Source organism: Ostrinia nubilalis, chromosome 21, assembly GCF_963855985.1.
Source record: "Ostrinia nubilalis chromosome 21, ilOstNubi1.1, whole genome shotgun sequence".
NCBI lineage: Eukaryota > Metazoa > Arthropoda > Insecta > Lepidoptera > Crambidae > Ostrinia > Ostrinia nubilalis.
This window is the reverse complement of record NC_087108.1, coordinates 4,082,054-4,101,102: the sequence shown is the minus strand read 5'-3', so window position 1 is coordinate 4,101,102 and position 19,049 is coordinate 4,082,054. Positions and strand designations below refer to the sequence as shown.

At 35.9% G+C, this 19,049-nt stretch overlaps 1 protein-coding gene across 1 annotated transcript in view; it reads right to left on the bottom strand.

The window, feature by feature from the left end:
• The window catches only part of LOC135081975 (tyramine receptor 1), a 35,524-nt gene extending 23,720 nt beyond the window's left edge, over positions 1 to 11,804 (bottom strand). Inside the window, exon 1 of the mRNA XM_063976722.1 lies at positions 11,462 to 11,804. Within this exon, the coding sequence (XP_063832792.1) occupies positions 11,462 to 11,628 (167 nt within the window). The 5' untranslated portion in view covers positions 11,629 to 11,804. The remainder of the gene's footprint in view (positions 1 to 11,461) is intronic.
• Positions 11,805 to 19,049: the final 7,245 nt, after the last annotated feature.

Genomic DNA, 19,049 nt, shown 5'->3' with positions numbered 1-19,049 from the left:
TAAATTTTTTTGTACATACAAAACCACTAAAATAGAATCAACTGATCAAAAGATTACAACAAAAGCTGAATATAACAAAGACACAAAAACCATAGTTATGAAACAGAAATGATAAACACAAAACGTCATTAAAGGCAGCCATTGGAGCGAACGCTAGAAATATCACGCGTATCCGCTTCCAAATACATCCTGTACTAAAATAGTTATAAACCACACGTTAAACTTGTAGGTAGACAGATAATTCTATAGATTTGACAGTAGATCAATACCCTTGAGGGACAAAGAGATGTTATGTTAGGTTTTCAATTTTTTCGGCGACTTATCTTTGTATTAGAGAGTTGTACCTATGTAAAAGAATCATGTAAGTTTGCAATGCTTCCGTCAGTTAAAGCTTTGAAATTTTTACTAAGAAACCTACTGAAATATTTACTGTAAGTTTGAGATTTATTAAAACTAAATATACCTACCTACTTTTACAACAGGTAAATATTTTTTTACTCGTTTAGACCTACTTTACTCTACATTTAATTGTCTTTTTTTCGCGCCATTCTGTCAGTCTAGATGATCCTTAGTCTATGGCCAAAATTAAGATTCGAACAATGCGTTCGTATTCTCTTTCAAACTGACAGTTACGAAAACGGATCAAGGTTATTAAATATTGAGAGTTAAATTGGCATGAGTGAGTTGAAGAGCAATAAGTTTCATTCACCTTTTGCAAAGTCTTCTCAACTTACAAAGATTACAGAATCAGATGGTAATGAAAGACATTCTTATCTGTGGATGACAGTGCTTAGTTGTTACTTAATAAGGCGCAGTTACACTTTGCGGGAATTGATCGAGACAAGTAGTTAATTTTGTTTCGCCGTGCGTCGTCCATACTTCGGTATGGTGCTCGTGCTTTTGTTCGATCAATATCCCGCATAGTGTAACTGCGCCATTAAGCCTGTGAGTTCATCAGACTTTATAAATAAATAGAAATGTTTTGACAACTTTGACTGCTGTAAAAACCATAACCAAAGAGAACAAAGCTGCGAAATTCGACTGATAAAATCTTCACTTTCAATAGTTTGGAGATTGAATAAGACCAAAAGCATTGTCTGTCGATCCGGGTTAAGTGTCAGGCAAATTACAAATTTAAATGGGGGCAGAGTTTGAGCTGTAATCACGAGGAAAATTTCGGAACTCTTTTGTGTTCTATTTTTGGGGCGATGGGGAAATCTTTATCGGCAGGATAATGGACTGACGACCGCTTGTAAAGGTACATTTTTGCCATGTTATGTATTTGTAATGTAATAAGGGAGATTTTGCAAGTGAAATGCATCTTGAGGTCTTGACTGTACCAATGGTTGGTTTACAACGACCGCTTGTAAGGCTACATTGTGGCATCATATGGTGGTAATAAGGGCGATTTTTCGAGAGAAATGGAGCCTGTTTTGTCTGTACCAATTGGTTTATAGAAAGGTGCCAAGAAACACAGAAGGGAGAGACCTTTGCCCTAATAATGATAACTATTGCGGGAATGAGGACCGTTGTCCTCTTTACAGCAAATAATCTATTGTGATAAAGTTTCCTACATTAACTTGGACTACGATTACGTTTTAGTCTAGACAATTTGACCTGATCTTCGGAATTCTTAGAATGTTGTAACAGAATTGTTTGCCCTATTTTTGGAATGAAAATTTAACTTTCTTTCTATAAAAGTAAGTTTCGGTTACCTACTGCTTCTGATCCTGACAACTATACTTACTGTAATAAATAAGTATTGTGATAATACAAGTTAATACGGTTTGATTATTCTTAGCTGTATTTAAATTCTACCAAATAAGAAAATATCTTTAAAGTCTGTTACTATGAAAAAACAGGAGCAATAAGGAAACATTTAAAAGAAAAGAACTACAAATTGCCTTTTCAATTACAATCAAGGAAACGACTAACTGTATCGAATACAAAGTCATGAAAGCCATTATTACAGTTCTCTAGTGACAAATAAATAACATAATAGTTTTAGATCAATTAAATTAATTTCAATCAACTTGTAAAGCAGTGATTTGTTGACAAGCTGGCAGTATATTAATGCATTTAAACAAAGGCGGAGTTAAACTGTTGAAACACTTAACCCTTTCAGCACGACAGAACAAAAAGTGAAAACTTGAAAAAACTTGTATTTATATGTAACCCATAGCAATCAAAGTCCCCAACAAAAATAGTAAAAAAAATCCCCCCCCCCTCTTTCCCCCCCAATAGACATCGCATGTACGTGCGTTCCAGGTTCTACTCAGCTAACGCAGGATCGTGCATTCCATAATAAATCATACAAAGTTTGTTTAATTATAAGTACTTTATTTATTATAGCCCGATTTATCAGTCTCATCAACATAAGTATTTTAATCTCGCATATTAATTACATTTTAATGACAAGATTTTTAAAAAATATCTAGCATTTTCGATATGCTTAGACTTAACATAATAATGACACCTTTATTGAACAAAAACATTAATCAAAAACAAACAAAAATATTTCCTACCATTTTTAATGAAACAAATCAGTCTTCTTAGTAACAATATTAATCAAATAGAAAATTTTGTGGTATGACATGCTAGGAAGCAATTTTTATTCCTAACAAGGCACAAATGAACGTTGCATTTTGTGCAACGGATAGTAGTGGAAGACGTGCAGTTCTCAAACCTGCATTTTCTACCTCTTGTGAGATCAGGAAATGGTTAAATTTGTCCAATCGTTTATCTGACGATGGAACCACAGCTGGTCTATATCTTTTAGTTGATGGTTCAGAAATAGGAGCTTCATCTTCTAAAACTTGATCAGCCTGAGGAACCGAAGCAATCAGAGCATCAGTAAGGTCCAATCTGAACCACAGCAAGTCCTTAGCCTTAATTTCTTTACCTCACCAGCTGTTACTCTTGGTGGAAAATCATGGCATTTGTTTTCGAAGTTAGTTGCGCGCCAAATTCTGCGTCTTTCTTGCTTTGGTAGACCACTGGTAGAGGCTGCTGGCTGATTTCTAGGCTCTGTCACATTTAATTGCCGCAGTTGTGCTAAGGGGACTCCCATTTCTTCATCAGACTCATTCCCTTCACCGTTGTGTGGACTATCTGCATCATTTTCCAGAAACAGAAATGCTTCGCTTAGTTGTTCTTCGTCCGATTCCTCCTCCAAGTCAGATGTGAACCCATTTCCGATCAGTTGTTCCACCAGATTCTCGTTTAGAGCACAACCTGTTAAAAATAAAACATTTTAGTATTATTTTAATGTTACCTAAAAGCACAACATAAAACGACAACGCACGAACGTGCGCTTGCAACAAAATGGCTCTTTTTATAAGAAAATGTTGATAAATACTGTAATATTTTTTTGTTTTATAGTCAAGGGATATATAAACAAATGAAATAAATACGATTCATAACATAAATATCACATTAAATATAGAAACAAAACACTCACGTCTTCCTCGGCCGTCAACAAACATGACTCCTGTCTTGCACAAGTTCTGACGCGTCACTGGCAAGTATTTCTTCCCGCGCGAATGTTCTAATGGTTAGAATAGGTAATGCACAAACGATCGAGACCGTTTCGGCGCAGCAAAATCAAAATCCGCGACCTCTAGAATTTTTTGAGTGTCAACGCAAGTTTAGTACAATCCGTGCTGAAAGGGATAATGCTATTTTGAATTTCAACAGCGCGAGTTTCTGAATGGATTTTTTAGTCCAAGGTGACAAGACGGGAGTTGAATCTGAAATTCATCATTAAAATAATTTAAGATGCAATAACATACGAGTCAAAAATCGTCCATTGAAAAGTGAAATTTAATGGCACAGGACTAAAGCCGACAATGTAAACAATGGTCGTGATACGATCATTTATAAAGATCATGCTTTCATGACTACAAAAGTAGTAACGTGCGGTTTGAAAGTGGTATTTTGTTTTGTCCAAAGAAAGCTGACATCAGTCATTTGTCTATGTCTCCTATATCCGGTATAACTGGTAGGCTACAAGTATACATAATCAGAGATTAAACAATTGATAGGATGTTATTTACTTCCAGTTACTACCATTTAAAGATCAAACAAGAGGATTATCCATTTAAGTAGCTCAATGAATAAGCGTCAAGAAAGAATAAAAACCTACGGCTAATAAAGAAACATTGATGGAAGATCATCTCAAAGGAGAATGATGGAGACGAACTATACGATCTGCTTGCAAAGAAATAATAATTTGGAGAATGATGATAAATAATAATTTGAAAATTTATTCCTTTGCTGTGGAAGTCAATAAAATAACAATAATGATGAATGTTTTTGCTATTAAACCTCTTACATGTAATTTTCCAACTGTCGTTAATCATTCCAAAGTAATTTATAAATACCAGGCACCTTTGATCGAGACAATGAACCAAGATGTTTAAGTAATTCGAATACTGCTACTCATTAATATGTAATCGATTGTTTTTAAACTTAACACACAATGTATCTTTGGAAACCAAATGACTGACTTGTTGCAAGTTGCATTGCATTTCTTGATATATTTTCAGATTGTTTTACAACTGATTCTAAAGATTTACGAGTATTTTATCAAAGAAATAAATTGTGTGATTTCTATTTCAAATTGACGTTGATTATTAGCAATTAAGAGTAAATATTTCAATTCAAACGCTAATAATCTATTGAAGATTGATTCCAATAAAAAAATATGTCTTTGAATCCATTCAGAAGTTTTTCACACGGTATTATTTACACGTGCCACGTTCTTTAAGGAATTTAAATTTCAACTAAATGCGTTTGAGAATTCTCAATGCATTTAGATAGTAAAACGGAACGTTTCTACCACTTTAGTGATACTTTTACTAATGTTGCCCAAGAACCACTTAAGGTAAAACGTATTTTACTAGCTGTTGAAAATTTATTTGCATGTGACATTGATACGGGCGAACGATTGTAGAATTCTCCAAATCTAATGGATATTTTACGGGCGAACTTTAATGAGCATCGTTATAACACAATATGGGAATTTTTAAAATTATACACGGCCGTCTACGTTATTACCGCCATTTGTAATTTTGTCGAGTTAACTTTATGAGGAATTTCATTTTAGCCTTTAAGTAAAATTGTAAAATGCTTTAAAATTCGTCTTATCAGACCATAAAGTCTATTACGAGTTGCGTCAGAAGACCGTGAAATAACATAGGTCAAAGGAAATGACTTATTATATTCGCCGTTTAATTCTTAACTGTTGTATCAATTTATAGAACTACCAAGATTGCATCTCAAGGTTTAGGTTCGCATGCAAACATTATCAGTGCGAAATTCCGCGTATTTCATAGAACAATAAAGTCAAAAGCAATCATTGATAAAGAATTACTTCACAGTAACGCGGTGATTGTAAATAAAAAACAGTACAAAGTGTAAAGATACATAGTTCTTGACACAGTTACTGGTATCAATTGGCTGGGCCTGCACAATGTCTTTGTCAAGGAATTCAAAAGTTTACGCTCGTATCTTCATAATAATATTTGTATTGGTGTAATCTATTGACCTATATTCCGATATGTGCCAATGAACGTTTTATCAATAGCTAATTTGGCTTGTGTTGTGGAATTTATTCGACTAGATACTGATAAATACTTAGCGCAGTGGCGCAACGATATCGTCACTATAGAAGTCTTGAGTTTGATTCTCGATCAGCTCGATTTTTAAAACCCTCCTACAATATATTTTCTTGATATAGGTACAGATGACGCTGATGAATCCAAATAAACATCTTATGCACTTCTAATAGATGCGATTTCTCAACGAAAAGGTATAGTGATGTGTTGACCACTCTCTATAAATTCAGACACATATTTCAGTTAGCAGCGACCTAATTCAATGAACAGACTGACAAGGCGACGGAGAAATGATTGCGACACACCAATTAATGATGACATAAGGGCTTGAGATGAAATGTTATAACCAACGACTCCAATCTATTGTTTCGATGGTAACTAAATACAGGAAATTGTTTTGGGTGTTTGTTTGACTTTTACAAGGTTAACGTACCGTGAATACATTAAGAGAAGATTCGTCTTTACTTACATTTACTTTTTGATTATTTCCTTCTTCGTCAAGTTCCATTGCGTTAAAGAATGATACTTTATCAATAAACGGTGAAGGTGAATTATTTGCTGTATTAGAAAGCACTTTCGTTCGAACAATTCTGGTATGCATACTCTCAAACGTTGGCAAGGAGCATTCTAAGGTTTAAAAAATAAAGCATCTTTGACTCTAACTTTAGCTGTATGCTCTTGCAATGAAGAACCGACCTTATTATTTGCAAGTAAACGTTACTTTCGGATGCGATGTTATAAGCGGTCAAGAACGATCTCGCAACACGCATGCATGCTCGTTGCAACGACAGTTCTGGTGTGTGCGTAGTCTATTGCTGGTTTTGTTCCGCCGATAGAGGTTGTTGAGCAATGTTTTGTTACTGCTGCTTTCGGTCCATGATTATTATCGTTATTGCGAAAGGTGGTTGAACTATTAGAAGGATTACTGGAGGAGAGTTGATCGCCAGCTTGAAATATTTCATTTTTTTAGTCAAGAATGCAATGCTGTGGGATTAGTCAACTCACAACGAAGAATAGCTGTTGATATTTTATTTACTATCTGCAATATTAAACATGGTATTGTTGAATGATTCATCTCAGATATTACTATGCCCAGGAGATCAAACAATCATTGTCAATATTCTTATTGTATTAATTATAATGATAGCAAATCACAATTTGCAGTTGTTGCAAACAGATCTAGAGATAATATTTCAATTAAGTATGGCTGGTTAACCAAATTCATTTCAAAGTCATTTTGTATTTACAAACACGTTTTGAAACGACGGTTATGTCCTACAAATATTCAAGGATAACGTTGAAGGGTTTAACATAAAAACTATCGAAGCAGAATCCATTATTAATTCTTGCTTTGATAATATTACCAAACAAAACTATTGTTCTTTTGGTAAAATAAATTTTGAACGCAATAAAATTAACGTTAATCAATCATCGACTTCAAAATATTAGTCCAAATTTTCCCTAGTTACAAATTTTCAATAGAGGATATTTATGAATATCATAAAATAAGGAAACTACAATCAAAACCTGTAAAGTAAGTTTAGCTTCGGTGAGTGGTTTGTATGGAGTCTATCGCATGACAACACGCTCACGCAGACTGCTAGCTATAAGGTTGAAAATTGATCAGCTGCTGTTGAAATTTGCATACTAAAAGACACATCCTGTGCACCTTCTAAATCATGCACGCTTGTGTTTTGATCCAACATCGACAAATCTTATGACTAATAACATTTAGAAACTCCTTTATACTCCAAATACAAGACAGATCTAATCCGGCAAAATGTATACCTTGAAGTTCGTAAAGTGAATAACATTGCTACAATCTGCATAAATTTCCTTAACGGTAGCTTAAGTAAATTCTAGAAGCCGGAGGTTGGAGGGCCTTGTTATAAAACCGTAACCTTTGTTTCTACCGTTTTGAATTAGGTTCCTTCCCTAATTAACGTGAAACTAAAACAACATATTAGCCAATCATTAACTGACATTAAAGATGCATTTACCCTTTGATGGAAATGTTTATTTACTGTATCGCTAATAGTGTGTTAATTGATTTGATGACCATCAACATTTATAATGTGTTTGTCGTCTAAATTGGTTCAATTAGGATCCTAGTATAAATATTCTACTCCGAAACTTATATTTTAGAAATCTTTGGTCTTTTTTTTCAGATCTGGACGTTATTTAATTGAAATTAACGAAACTTATAACGCATTATTCAGTAATCACTCTAAGTATCGTGACTTTTATTCTATCGAAGATATTTTAAGACTTATGATACAGTAGAACAAAGGGACATATTTTTGCTTTATTTATTCCAATGTATGCTGAGCATGCAATGGTATTAGAATCTAGCTATTGTAATGTATCCAGTCGTTGAGATTATAAATTCCTATTTCATAGCATCAGTAATACCGATACTTTATTTATGTATCAAACTAAAAAAAACTGCTCTATCAAGTCTATTTTGGATAATTTTGCAAAAGCTATTTTAAGAATCGAATCGAATGAACGTAAAAAAACTTGTCTTGAGACACTAGTAGTTAAAAATTGGCGTGTATAATTTATATTTATACTGTCTGAGCCAAATTAGGCATCTTTCTAGAAAAGACAAAAGAAGGCTCCTAAATGACGTCAAAGTTGTAGGTTTCCTAGATAAACCTAGTGTCAAGCAGGATTAAACTGTATTAATACGCATTAAGTGGCAATAAATTTGTGGAGACTACCTGACCGCAGTGGTTTCTTCCATACAAACATTATCTGGTTTAAAGTTCATAAATTCTGATTCACTGTGTATATTTAACAAATAAACAAATCTTGATAACGCGGTAAATCTTTGTATGAACTTCTGTTTAGTAAATTGTTATGAATGCATCATTTTCCTATAAGGTGTCAATGTCGAGTGTGACATAATGTATAGATAATAGTAATCCTTATTAGGAATAGGCTTGACAACTATTTAACCATTACATAATAAAGAGTTGGTCAATCCTCAGTTAAATAACTGAGCAAATGACACCGTCCTTTTCTATCTCTTGCATTAGAACAAAGACGCAATTTATTAATGTTAACAAAATAATGAAATTCATACAATGTCTTTCAAAATCAGTATCATTATTGTCATCGTGATGCATAATGGAAATGTATGCTGACTGATAGCAAGATGTAGGGTTCTGATAAATATTATTTAATGGAGTTGCTAATTACTATGCTATGGTAGTACCAAGAAGTTTCCCACTAGATTTCTGACGTAATCATGAATGTGTTTTAACAATGAGATCAACACCATCATTATCAATATCCTTATTAAGTTCATTTGTAAGTGTTTACTCTTTGGAAATACCTTAAATTCTTCGTTTTGATTCACTACACATCAATAACACTACAATGTTTTCATTTATCTTTACTACATCCTATTAACGAGTAAAATGAACCGTTTTCAATGTTTTGATGCGTTTTCACTGATTTGTTTCACTCAATCGTTATCGGCCGATGTCTGAAGGACTCTGTATTATTCCGCGTGTCTTTTAGTTCTACATATCGTTTGATTACCAACAATTTGTCTCCGACAGACAGGTCATTAAGGTACTTGGTCATTGTGAAGTGTAGCTATTCGCCACAAGACAGCTGACGAATGTTTTCATCACAAAATTTTGTAGTTGCAACGGCAAATGCAATTCGCAACCACAAGGTTACAAATACAGAAATAAATTGTTGTATTTCGAACATTACCGAGCTGAATACATCATGTTTCCTTTACAATTGAAATACAAATTAAGAAATAGCTCGTGAAAGAAGAAATGGCATACCTATCTCGTTCTAGCTAGATAAGATATAATTTAAAACCTGCACGTTGAATTCTTTCAGACAGAAGAAACGAAATAACGTGATTTTAGCTTGATGAAGAAATCCGTGCTAATGCAACATCACGGAATGTTTTTATTAAATGTACAAATTATTATAAGCGTTACAGTTACATTTGACACGTATCTGTACAGAGTATTCTTCTTTTTCTGTTAAATTTCCTTGAATTTGTCACAACGGATATTTAATAACAATTGCATAAGTAAAAATCATCTTACTCCTAATATTTTCTGTGCCAATTCACAAGTCGCAGATCGTGATCCTTCAATGAAAGTTTTGCGAAATTCCACAACGTGGTGTTGAAACCACAAGAGTTCGGTCACATTTCAAACCACCGAAAGGAACTTAGCGAGATTCATTTCATTTGCTTGAAAAAGTTTGGAATATGAACCAGATTTTTATTGTTGAGCAAATTGATTCATGATTCATTTAGTGTTCGCAGTATTTGATGAATTTCATAAATCATCGTTGTAAGATTGAGTGCATGGAAAACTTTTATTAGTGCTCAAATACTGGTCATTGCAACTGTATTTGAATTTATGAGGCTGCCAATAAATTCTCTGAACCGACGGTCATCACTTCGGCTCTATTACGATCGTTAGGGTCAGAATAGTGAGTCATAGTCATAAGAGGAGTTTGTTAACAACGGATTGCTCCACTAGGAAAGTTGTAAGGTAAATAAAAAACTACAGAGTCCAAAGATAGGAGTATAACTACCGTATACACCACCACGTGGTTTTAAAGTTCACCAAACAATGTTGCGGGATTGAGAAATAGCTATTCTGAAATGAGGTTACTGGAGATCGTTACTAATCAAAGACATCGTCTGTCCGTTTGTCCATGAAGCGTTAACGAGTTAAAAGAAATGACCAAAGCAATTTACAGCTGTAATTGCCGTAAGTAAGAATTCAGTTTTAAGAATAATTGTTTCGATTGTGGTCAAATGATTTTAAATGGCCAAATTAAAAGCAAATCGTAATTTTCCATCTAACGATCCGCTAGAATGCTAGATTGATATTTATTTGTTTGTATTCACAAATTATTAGGCGATAAATTAATGTTTACAAGCTTGCAGTTGTGTTATTAGATTAATTAGTTGGAATTGGGACGTTCTACTCATACTTTAAAGTTGTTATCGGTAATTAGAACAGTATCTATTGGTTATAAAATTTCCGAGTATCGTTTTTGTGTGGAATTTTTGCAAGTTCAATACCTTTTTCCTTGAGAGGCGTGCAAAATTGCCGCTAATAATGGTTCGGTTGGAACATCCAATATCGAAGTACCGTTGAGATGACCGTGCTTTTTTAATGGGTACAAAAAAACCTTTTCGTGACCTTTGATCTGGAGAATGATCTAGTCTTACAAGAATTCTTTTAATCTTGTACATTTTAGGGAATTGGCAAATAGATAAATGTCAAGATTTGAGTCTTAAATACAAGTTTATGTGACCATCAATATTATTGAGCAACGTGTATGAGTTCATAAATCAACTGTTGCAAGACCAAGCATTGAAAATAAATGTCAGAAACTCAGGTAGACGGACGACACTAATCGTCTAATAATACAACCAGTATTGGCTGCAACCCAAGCTAGGAAAGGTGCACCCCAAAAAACTATGGTCTAAACATCTGACCGGATTTCTATGTTTTGTTTGCTCGTAGGCCATCTCGGAGTTTTGTTTCGCATTGTTCTAAGTGTGAATAACTTTTTATACAAAGATTTATACTGATTAACGAGTGTTTTGCCGATTTTGATTGATTTCTGTGTTCAAATTTTTTTACTTAAAATTCGTCAAAGTTTTCATTTTTATGTTCTGTGCATGAAAAGATGATTTAAGACCAAAGAAGATGAAATAAAATACAGTGAATTAATTTTACGTTTTGTGGTTCATAAAAATGTAAACATTGGAATTCCAAAGGCCCATTTAGTAGTTGGACCAAAGCAAACTTTTACTTTGAAAGTTATGGAAAGTTTCGACTCACCTATTGGATATGGTCCTCAGGCCAGGCCGTCTGCAGAAGACCAGCAAAGCCAAGGAATTGGCCGCGGTGGACACCAGGAATAGTGCCAGTAGGAGAATCTCCTCAACAAGTCGGTCCCTCGGTTCCATCCCTGTGGTTACTCCAGGTGATATAGAGGGTGTTTCCATTTAAATGTCATCACTACACTTGTACACAATTAGACACTTTCAGTTTAGTTTGTAATCCAAGCTGCAGCTGTTAATCGCGTGTAAGTTTGGAGAACACGCCGGCGGGTGCAGGCGTCTTTCTCGTAGCGCTGTCGGTTGACAACTGAACTCGGTCGGTGTCGGCGCGAGCGAGCGTGGTCGGGTCGCCCCCCTCCTCGGCTCTGGTAGACGGTTGGATAATGCCGTGTCATGAACGGAGTTTCCCGTTCGGTCTCGAATTGGTGCAAGAATGTTTTGATGCCGTGCGATAATGTGGTGTCGATAGTAACTGGTCGTTTCGTGGTTTACTTTTTTTTCGCATTTTGGAAAAGGAACTGTCTGTTTCGTGTATTATTTTTATTGGCATTTTGAAAAAGGAACTGAAACAAATGAATGTCAATAAATTTAAGAAAGCATTAAAAGAAGCATACAGATTTTCAAAAGAGTTCAAAGTATTTTTCAAGGACCTGTTTTTAAATTACTCGTATTATCCTATCAAGTATGTAGTTATTTAATTCCCATACCCCTTTTAGAGCAAGAAGGGGGAGGTATTGATACATAAAGGGCTAGTTTATGATAAAAATCTGTTACTTATGTACAAAGTGGTCATTTAGTCACCAGCAATAAAAGGTGACAACTAGAATCAATAAAACTCTTATCAACTAACTAGTAATAGGTAATAAAGTGTCATTCATTCACTATGACTAACTAACATGAATGTGGTCCCTACATTTTTGTTGTTGTAGTGCAATGATTTGCATGAAAAAGATTAGCATTTTTAGTTAGTCACATTTTAGGTCTATATTCAAAAGAAGATGCAAAACTTCGCGGTTCTGTGATTGGTTCATATGTCACCCTGTGCGTGCACGCGCACAGTGAGATCTCAAAGTAATGTTTGTGAATACGGGCGTTAGTAACTTAAAGGGAATTACCTCAAAAAATAACTCTGGAAATTGCAGAGTTTAGTCATAAAAAACTGAACCGACTCCAACTAGTAAATACCAAAAATACCTACATTTTGGTTTACATGACACATAGGTTAATGGTTTTGATTTATTCAAGGAACTTCATTATATTAATCTGGCTTAAAACACTAGGATTATGGTCTCTGAGCAGACGAGGCGAAGAAAATCGGCAAGACTTAGCAAGACCAAACGCGAAGCTTAACACCGAACGCGATGGAGGACTGTTAAGTTGTGGACGCCCTCTGCCCCATCTAGGGGACATAGGACCTTATTAACGCCCGTATTCACAAACAACACACACACAGTGTGGACGCACAGGGTCACACACGAACCAATCACAGAGTTCTTTTCAACGCTGTGCGTTCGATTTTCTGCTTCACTTGAGCAAGCATCGTTTGTGAATACAAGTCAAGTAAGTCACATAATTTTAAGACTGGCAAGCGTAAGGCCCGTTTTCACCATTAATCCCTAATTTTTAAGTGACCCCTATGAAAACAAAATTCCTGTTATGTGTTACCATAGGGGTCACTTAAAAATTAGAGATTGATGTTGAAAACGGGCATAAGTCACTTAATTTTAATACTGGCAAGTAAGATACAAACTTTGTATAAGTAAGTGAAAACGTAGCGGTCAAGCACTAGAAGTTATTTTTAGTATTATGATATCAATTTGTTTTTTAATGAACCGGTTGGCTCGGTGAATGTAAGTATTTATAGTTTATAGCTGGTATAGGTTACCGATTAAGTAGTAAGTTAGTATAAATTATCAACAGTCACCGATATTAAAACGAATTGGAACTTTTAAAATGCTTTTACATAATAATATGTACTACTAGCAGCCGCCCGCGACTTCGTATGCGTGGATCCCGTTTTACCCACTTAGGGGTGGAGATTCGTAAAATCCTTTCTTAGCGGATGCCTACGCCATAACATCTACCTGCATGCCAAATTTCAGCCCGATCCGTCCAGTGGTTTGGGCTGTGCGTTGATAGATCACTATGTCAGTCAGTGATTCAGTCAGTCAGTCAGTCACCTTTGAGTTATATATATTTAGATGTATCTCTTTCTGCCAAATACTTAACTAATAAATAGGCACAGCATTTTTGCTCTCTACGCTTCTAAAGTCAACGGTCCAGTTGCCGGAAGAAAAAATATTTAGAAATTCAATTCGGCGACTTGGCTCGTGGAGTGGACCAAGCTAATAGAAAAAACATTAAACAGTTCGACTTGGCTCGTGGACCAAGCTAAAAGTGGGCCAAGTCGCTGGAAGACTCTACGACAACCACGGAAAAGAGTAAGGGTAGTCCAATTCTTTCTTCTCTAAATTCCACTGTACTACTTTACTACATCATCATCATCGTTTCAGCCATAGGACGTCCACTGCTGAACATAGGCCTCCCCCACTGATTTCCACAATGGCCGGTTGGTGGCCTCCTGCATCCAGTGCTACCTTTATGAGGTCGGTCGTCGGTCCACTTTACTTACTACTTACTAGTCCCAAATGTTTTGACTGTAATTATGTACATTTCTTTCTTAAACATTAATTTAGACATTTATTTCATCTATACAATGGTCTCGGATTCATTACCAGCATTTCTACAAGATGGATGCATTCTTGAATCAATCAAATCCAATTAATAACATTTTTAGAAAGCAGTTGTTTGTCACCCTCATCAAAGAATGAGTATACCTAATAAATTATTATAATTATTATATTTTCTTAGATTTAGATTCGAGAAGGAAAAATCTTCAAGTGGTAATGTAATAAACATATTATGTCAAGTGCTATGTGTAAATATTAAGCTTCAGTAGGTAATATTCCATTACCTACTTAGGTGTATAATCATTTATTAGTACACTAACGCCCGTATTCACAAATATTACTATGAGGTCTCACAGTGCGCGTGGACGCACAGGATCACACACGAACCAATCACAAGCTATATTCAACATTGTACGTTCGATTTGCTGCTTCACTTAAGCAAGCATCGTTTGTGAATACGGGCGTTAGATTTTTTCTATAAGGTGGAAAAGATGTGAAGTGCTGCCAGTAACGGGACTATTCCCACCTCTCTTTCCCACCACTGCAACTCCTGTGTAGCCAGGATCTACAGCTTGACCGCCAATAAAAACCCAAACAGTGAAGGTCAAGTTTGTCCCAAGTGCTGCCAGTAGTGACTGCCTGCGACTTCGTACGCGTGAAAACAGTTTGACTGATTTTTTCCGTTTTTGCAATATTTTTTTTCATTGATTCTCTGCTCCTATTGGCCGTAGTATAGCCTTCCTCGTTAAATGAACTACACAAAACTTTTTTTTCAATTCGGACCAGTACAGAGCTAATGTTTTTGTATGAACACGAAAATCAACAATAATTTATTGCTAAAATTATAATTATATTAATCAATAAGGTTTCTAAAAAAATATTCGTATTCGTAACATAATAAATTGTAAATTAAAAATATAAACTTTTTTTTACAATCATGTATATTTTTATAAATTAGAAATTAACTGAGGCATGTTTAGTTAATTGACAAATCGGTATAAAATAAAATATTAGGTACTGGGTTTACTCGTTTCGTATAGTTATTTATGATTTTTTAATCAAATCAATAGCATAACAGGCAGACTACAAAGATCAGGTAGCGTTTAGCTCAGTCAGACTCAGTGCCTGAGGTATGAGAGCGGCACAGAAGGCTTTATTATTATTGACTTAATATTACGGGACAGGGCATACAAAACTGAAGTCTCGCTGACTTAGGACTGTCACAAAATCACCTTCCCGTGCCGCTCCCTTATTTCAGGGACTGGCTGAGTTTTCAGAACACTTTTACACGCTTCAAGATGATGACCGATAACTGAAAGGTCTTCAAAGTAAAATGTCTTCGCAAACAATTAATATTGATACTGAAATCTTTTGTAGTATGAATCAGTAAGAACAAATAATATTGACATTGTACTCAATGCCGTCAGAATTCCTTCGATAACAACGATTGAGTTTCAATTGGCATGGAAATACGATACTGGAATTGTCTTTGTAAATCAATTGACAGAATTGGAAATACTTTGATATAAAAATTTTCCTCTGCTTTATTATGTCACGTTGGTTCTGTTGCTCATAGTTTTAAATGTTATGTAATGCGACAGATATTAATTTGAACAAACAGTTCGTTCGTTCGTTTCAGCCAAATGACGTCCACTGCTGGACAAAGGCCTCCCCCAAGGCTTTCCATAACGACCGGTTTTGCGCTGCCCGCATCCAGGTTCTTCCCGCGACCTTCACCAGATCATTGGTCCACCTAGTAGGAGGCCTTCCCACGCTACGTCTTCCGGCCCGTGGTTGCCACTCGAGAACTTTTCTACCCCAACGGCCATCGTTGGTCAAAACAAAAAGTACCTTTAATGATTTGCCACACTGGATGGCGTTCTGCGATCTGCGGTCCGGTCAAAGTGAATTACGTTGCGGGACCAAATAGGTACAGTTTAACTTTCCCCGGGGACAAACTTGACCTTCACTGGTTAGGTTTTTATTGGCGGTCAAGCTGTAGATCCTGGCTACACAGAAGTTGTAGTGGTGGGAATGAAAGGTGGGAATAGTCCCATGTAGTAGTTTGTCTTTCTAATGAAATTCGTTGCGCGTTCCAAGATAGTTAGCTATCGACCTGGACTACTCAACCTTTATTGAGGTTTTATTGAGGCCTAGCTGCCCAACCAAGATCCTGGCCACAGGAATTGTAGTGGTGGGGAAGTGTGGTGGAATATTAAGTCCCACTTCTTCTTTGCCTGGCCCATTCCCATTTTATTTGGGGTCGGCCCTCCCAATCATGCGTCTCCAGGTGGCTCGGTCCTGGGTCGTCTCACTGCCTCCTTAAAGTCTATATTTATGGACATCCATGTGATTCGAGGTTCATTTTTCTGGTCATATGGTCAGGTGGTCGCCTCATAACGTGTCCGTACCACCGCAGACGGCTCTCCTGCAGTTTAGCTCGGATAGCTCCCATTATGAAGGTGCCTCTTACGTGTGTGTTACTTTCTTACATGGTCCAGCCTACTGCTGCTGATACTGTCAAGCAAATTAAATTGAAGTAATGCCATTGTTAATTAATATGTACCTACTTTAAATCATGCACATCACAAACGATTTAAATGACTTCTAACCGTGATACGGTACTTGAGATTGATCGCTCTGATAGTTTTGAAGTTGTGTTAAACGATGGGGAATTCCCTTATCAGTGATAACCAGATTTTATGGCAGATAGATTAACTCATCAATTTTAGTAATAGCGAAAAGATTACATTTGTACACTGCCAAGTGGTTCCGGCAGAGTAGAATAACGTCCGTATTCACAAACATTACTATGAGGTCTCACAGTGCCTGACACACGAACCAATCACAGAACTCTATTCAACGCTGTGCGTTCGATTTGCTGCTTTACTTAAGCAAGCATCGTTTGTGAATACGAGCGTTAGACCAGTCCAACTCTTGATGTTGTAAGAAGCGACTAAGGGAGAAATATGCGAACATCAGGCCTCCCTAAACCGTCTGACCAGGGTGCAGAGTGTAGGGTAAAGCCTCCATTTACCTCTGGTAAAGTCTTGGCTTGAAATTATTTATTTAGTGACCACACCAGTGATTTAATTACACCAGTAGTACTTTACTTTAACCAAGTAGGAACAGTCCCAATCTTCAAGTAGATGTTGTAAGAAGCGAGTATGGAAGAAATATGTGAACATCAGGCCTCCCCAACCCGTGTGGTCCGGGTGGAAAGTGGGGGTTAATCCTTCATTTGCCTCTGCTAAAGTCATTTATTTAGTACTAGCTAATGCCCGTGGCTTCACACTCGTGACTTTTAGTCTATCATAGAAAGATACAGCCAAGGTCACTCAGAAATAATGTAGCTTTTTACGTGTGAAACAATTTTCAAAATCTATTCGGTAGTTCCAAAGATTACTTCCTGCAATAAAATAAATCACACTTACAAACTTTACCTCTGTATTAACTATAATAATATTATCATTATATTATGACATTGCTGCAGATGTAGAGTATTCGTCATAATGGATGTTTTTGGTTCTAACCAACGCCAACGTTAGATATTATTGTTTTTATAAAAAAAATAGCCAATGTTATTTTTGTCGATCGGATCTTTTTAAGATAAGCCATATATTTTTCTTGACCTAATTAAGTGTGGGCGATAATCAATTGGATTTTCCACCAGTTATGACTAATTTCCTTATGATAAACAACTTGTAATGGCAAATATGAAAAAATAATCCAACATCATAATGAATCGGCAATCAGTCCTACTATCGATAACTTATAGCGTTTCATCCAAATGACGACCACTGCTGGACAAAAGCCTCCCTCGAGGATTTCCAAGAGATCGGTCCTTCGCTGCTTGCATCTAGCAGAGTAAATACAAATGAGTAGGTCATCTTCATAGAAACGCACCGAGCGCGGTTTGTGCGTGCGCGCCGTATACGTAGGTATATTGGCGCGCTCACATACAAACCGCGCTCGGTGCGTTTCTATGAAGATGACCTACTCATTTGTATTTACTCTGCATCCAGGTGCTCTAACGAAACAATCGAAGAAACTAAATCGGCAGATCAATCAAAAATCAAAGTCATTTGGCTAGTTTCCTTAAAAAACTTTTGGTCCGTCCCTATTATCCAAAAATATTGGACACATTTGTTTATTTGTCAATCAAACAAGAAGTTACAAAGTTATGAGTGACGTCACAAAGTGCTACACTTATAAGCACTCCATTTTTCATTATTTTGAAAAGTGAAAAATACGTCTTGAGTATTTTTTGATAAGTTAATTGACGGACTAATTCCAACTCTTGCTTTTTTACCCAGGAAACATACCGAGTAAGTAAAAATGTGTCTGTATCAGATAGTCATCGCCCATTCAGACACGTGATGCGATCATTTTGCCAGAACAGATACAACTTTTGTCACTGATAATATTATTTGTGTTATTGCGCCATAAGTCTTATCTTGTATTCATTCATAAAAAATGTGAGATAATTTACGTAGTATTAAATGATGAAATTTAATCATGAATGGATTGAAAACATGTCGATTTATACAAACTTGATCTATTTACATTAAATGTATGACGGATTGTACAGCGCCCCTTCAAGAACTACAATTTTCATTTATCGGCCATTCTCAGATTAGCTAGTTTTTACGTGTCCGGGCTGTTAAATCCTTAAAAATGACAAATTAGAGACATGCAAGTATTTTTATATGTTACTTAACAACCTTATCCAGTTGTGCATAAAATCATAGGCCTCTATTTTAAGTATTAGTGGCTAAATTAATTTCATGAACCTCTGTTCTATAATTACCGTGACGCGTCCGCACACCGACTTAATGTTAAAAGTTGGCTGTAATTCTTATGTCGTATAGATTTGCTTTACTCCATTCAACATTT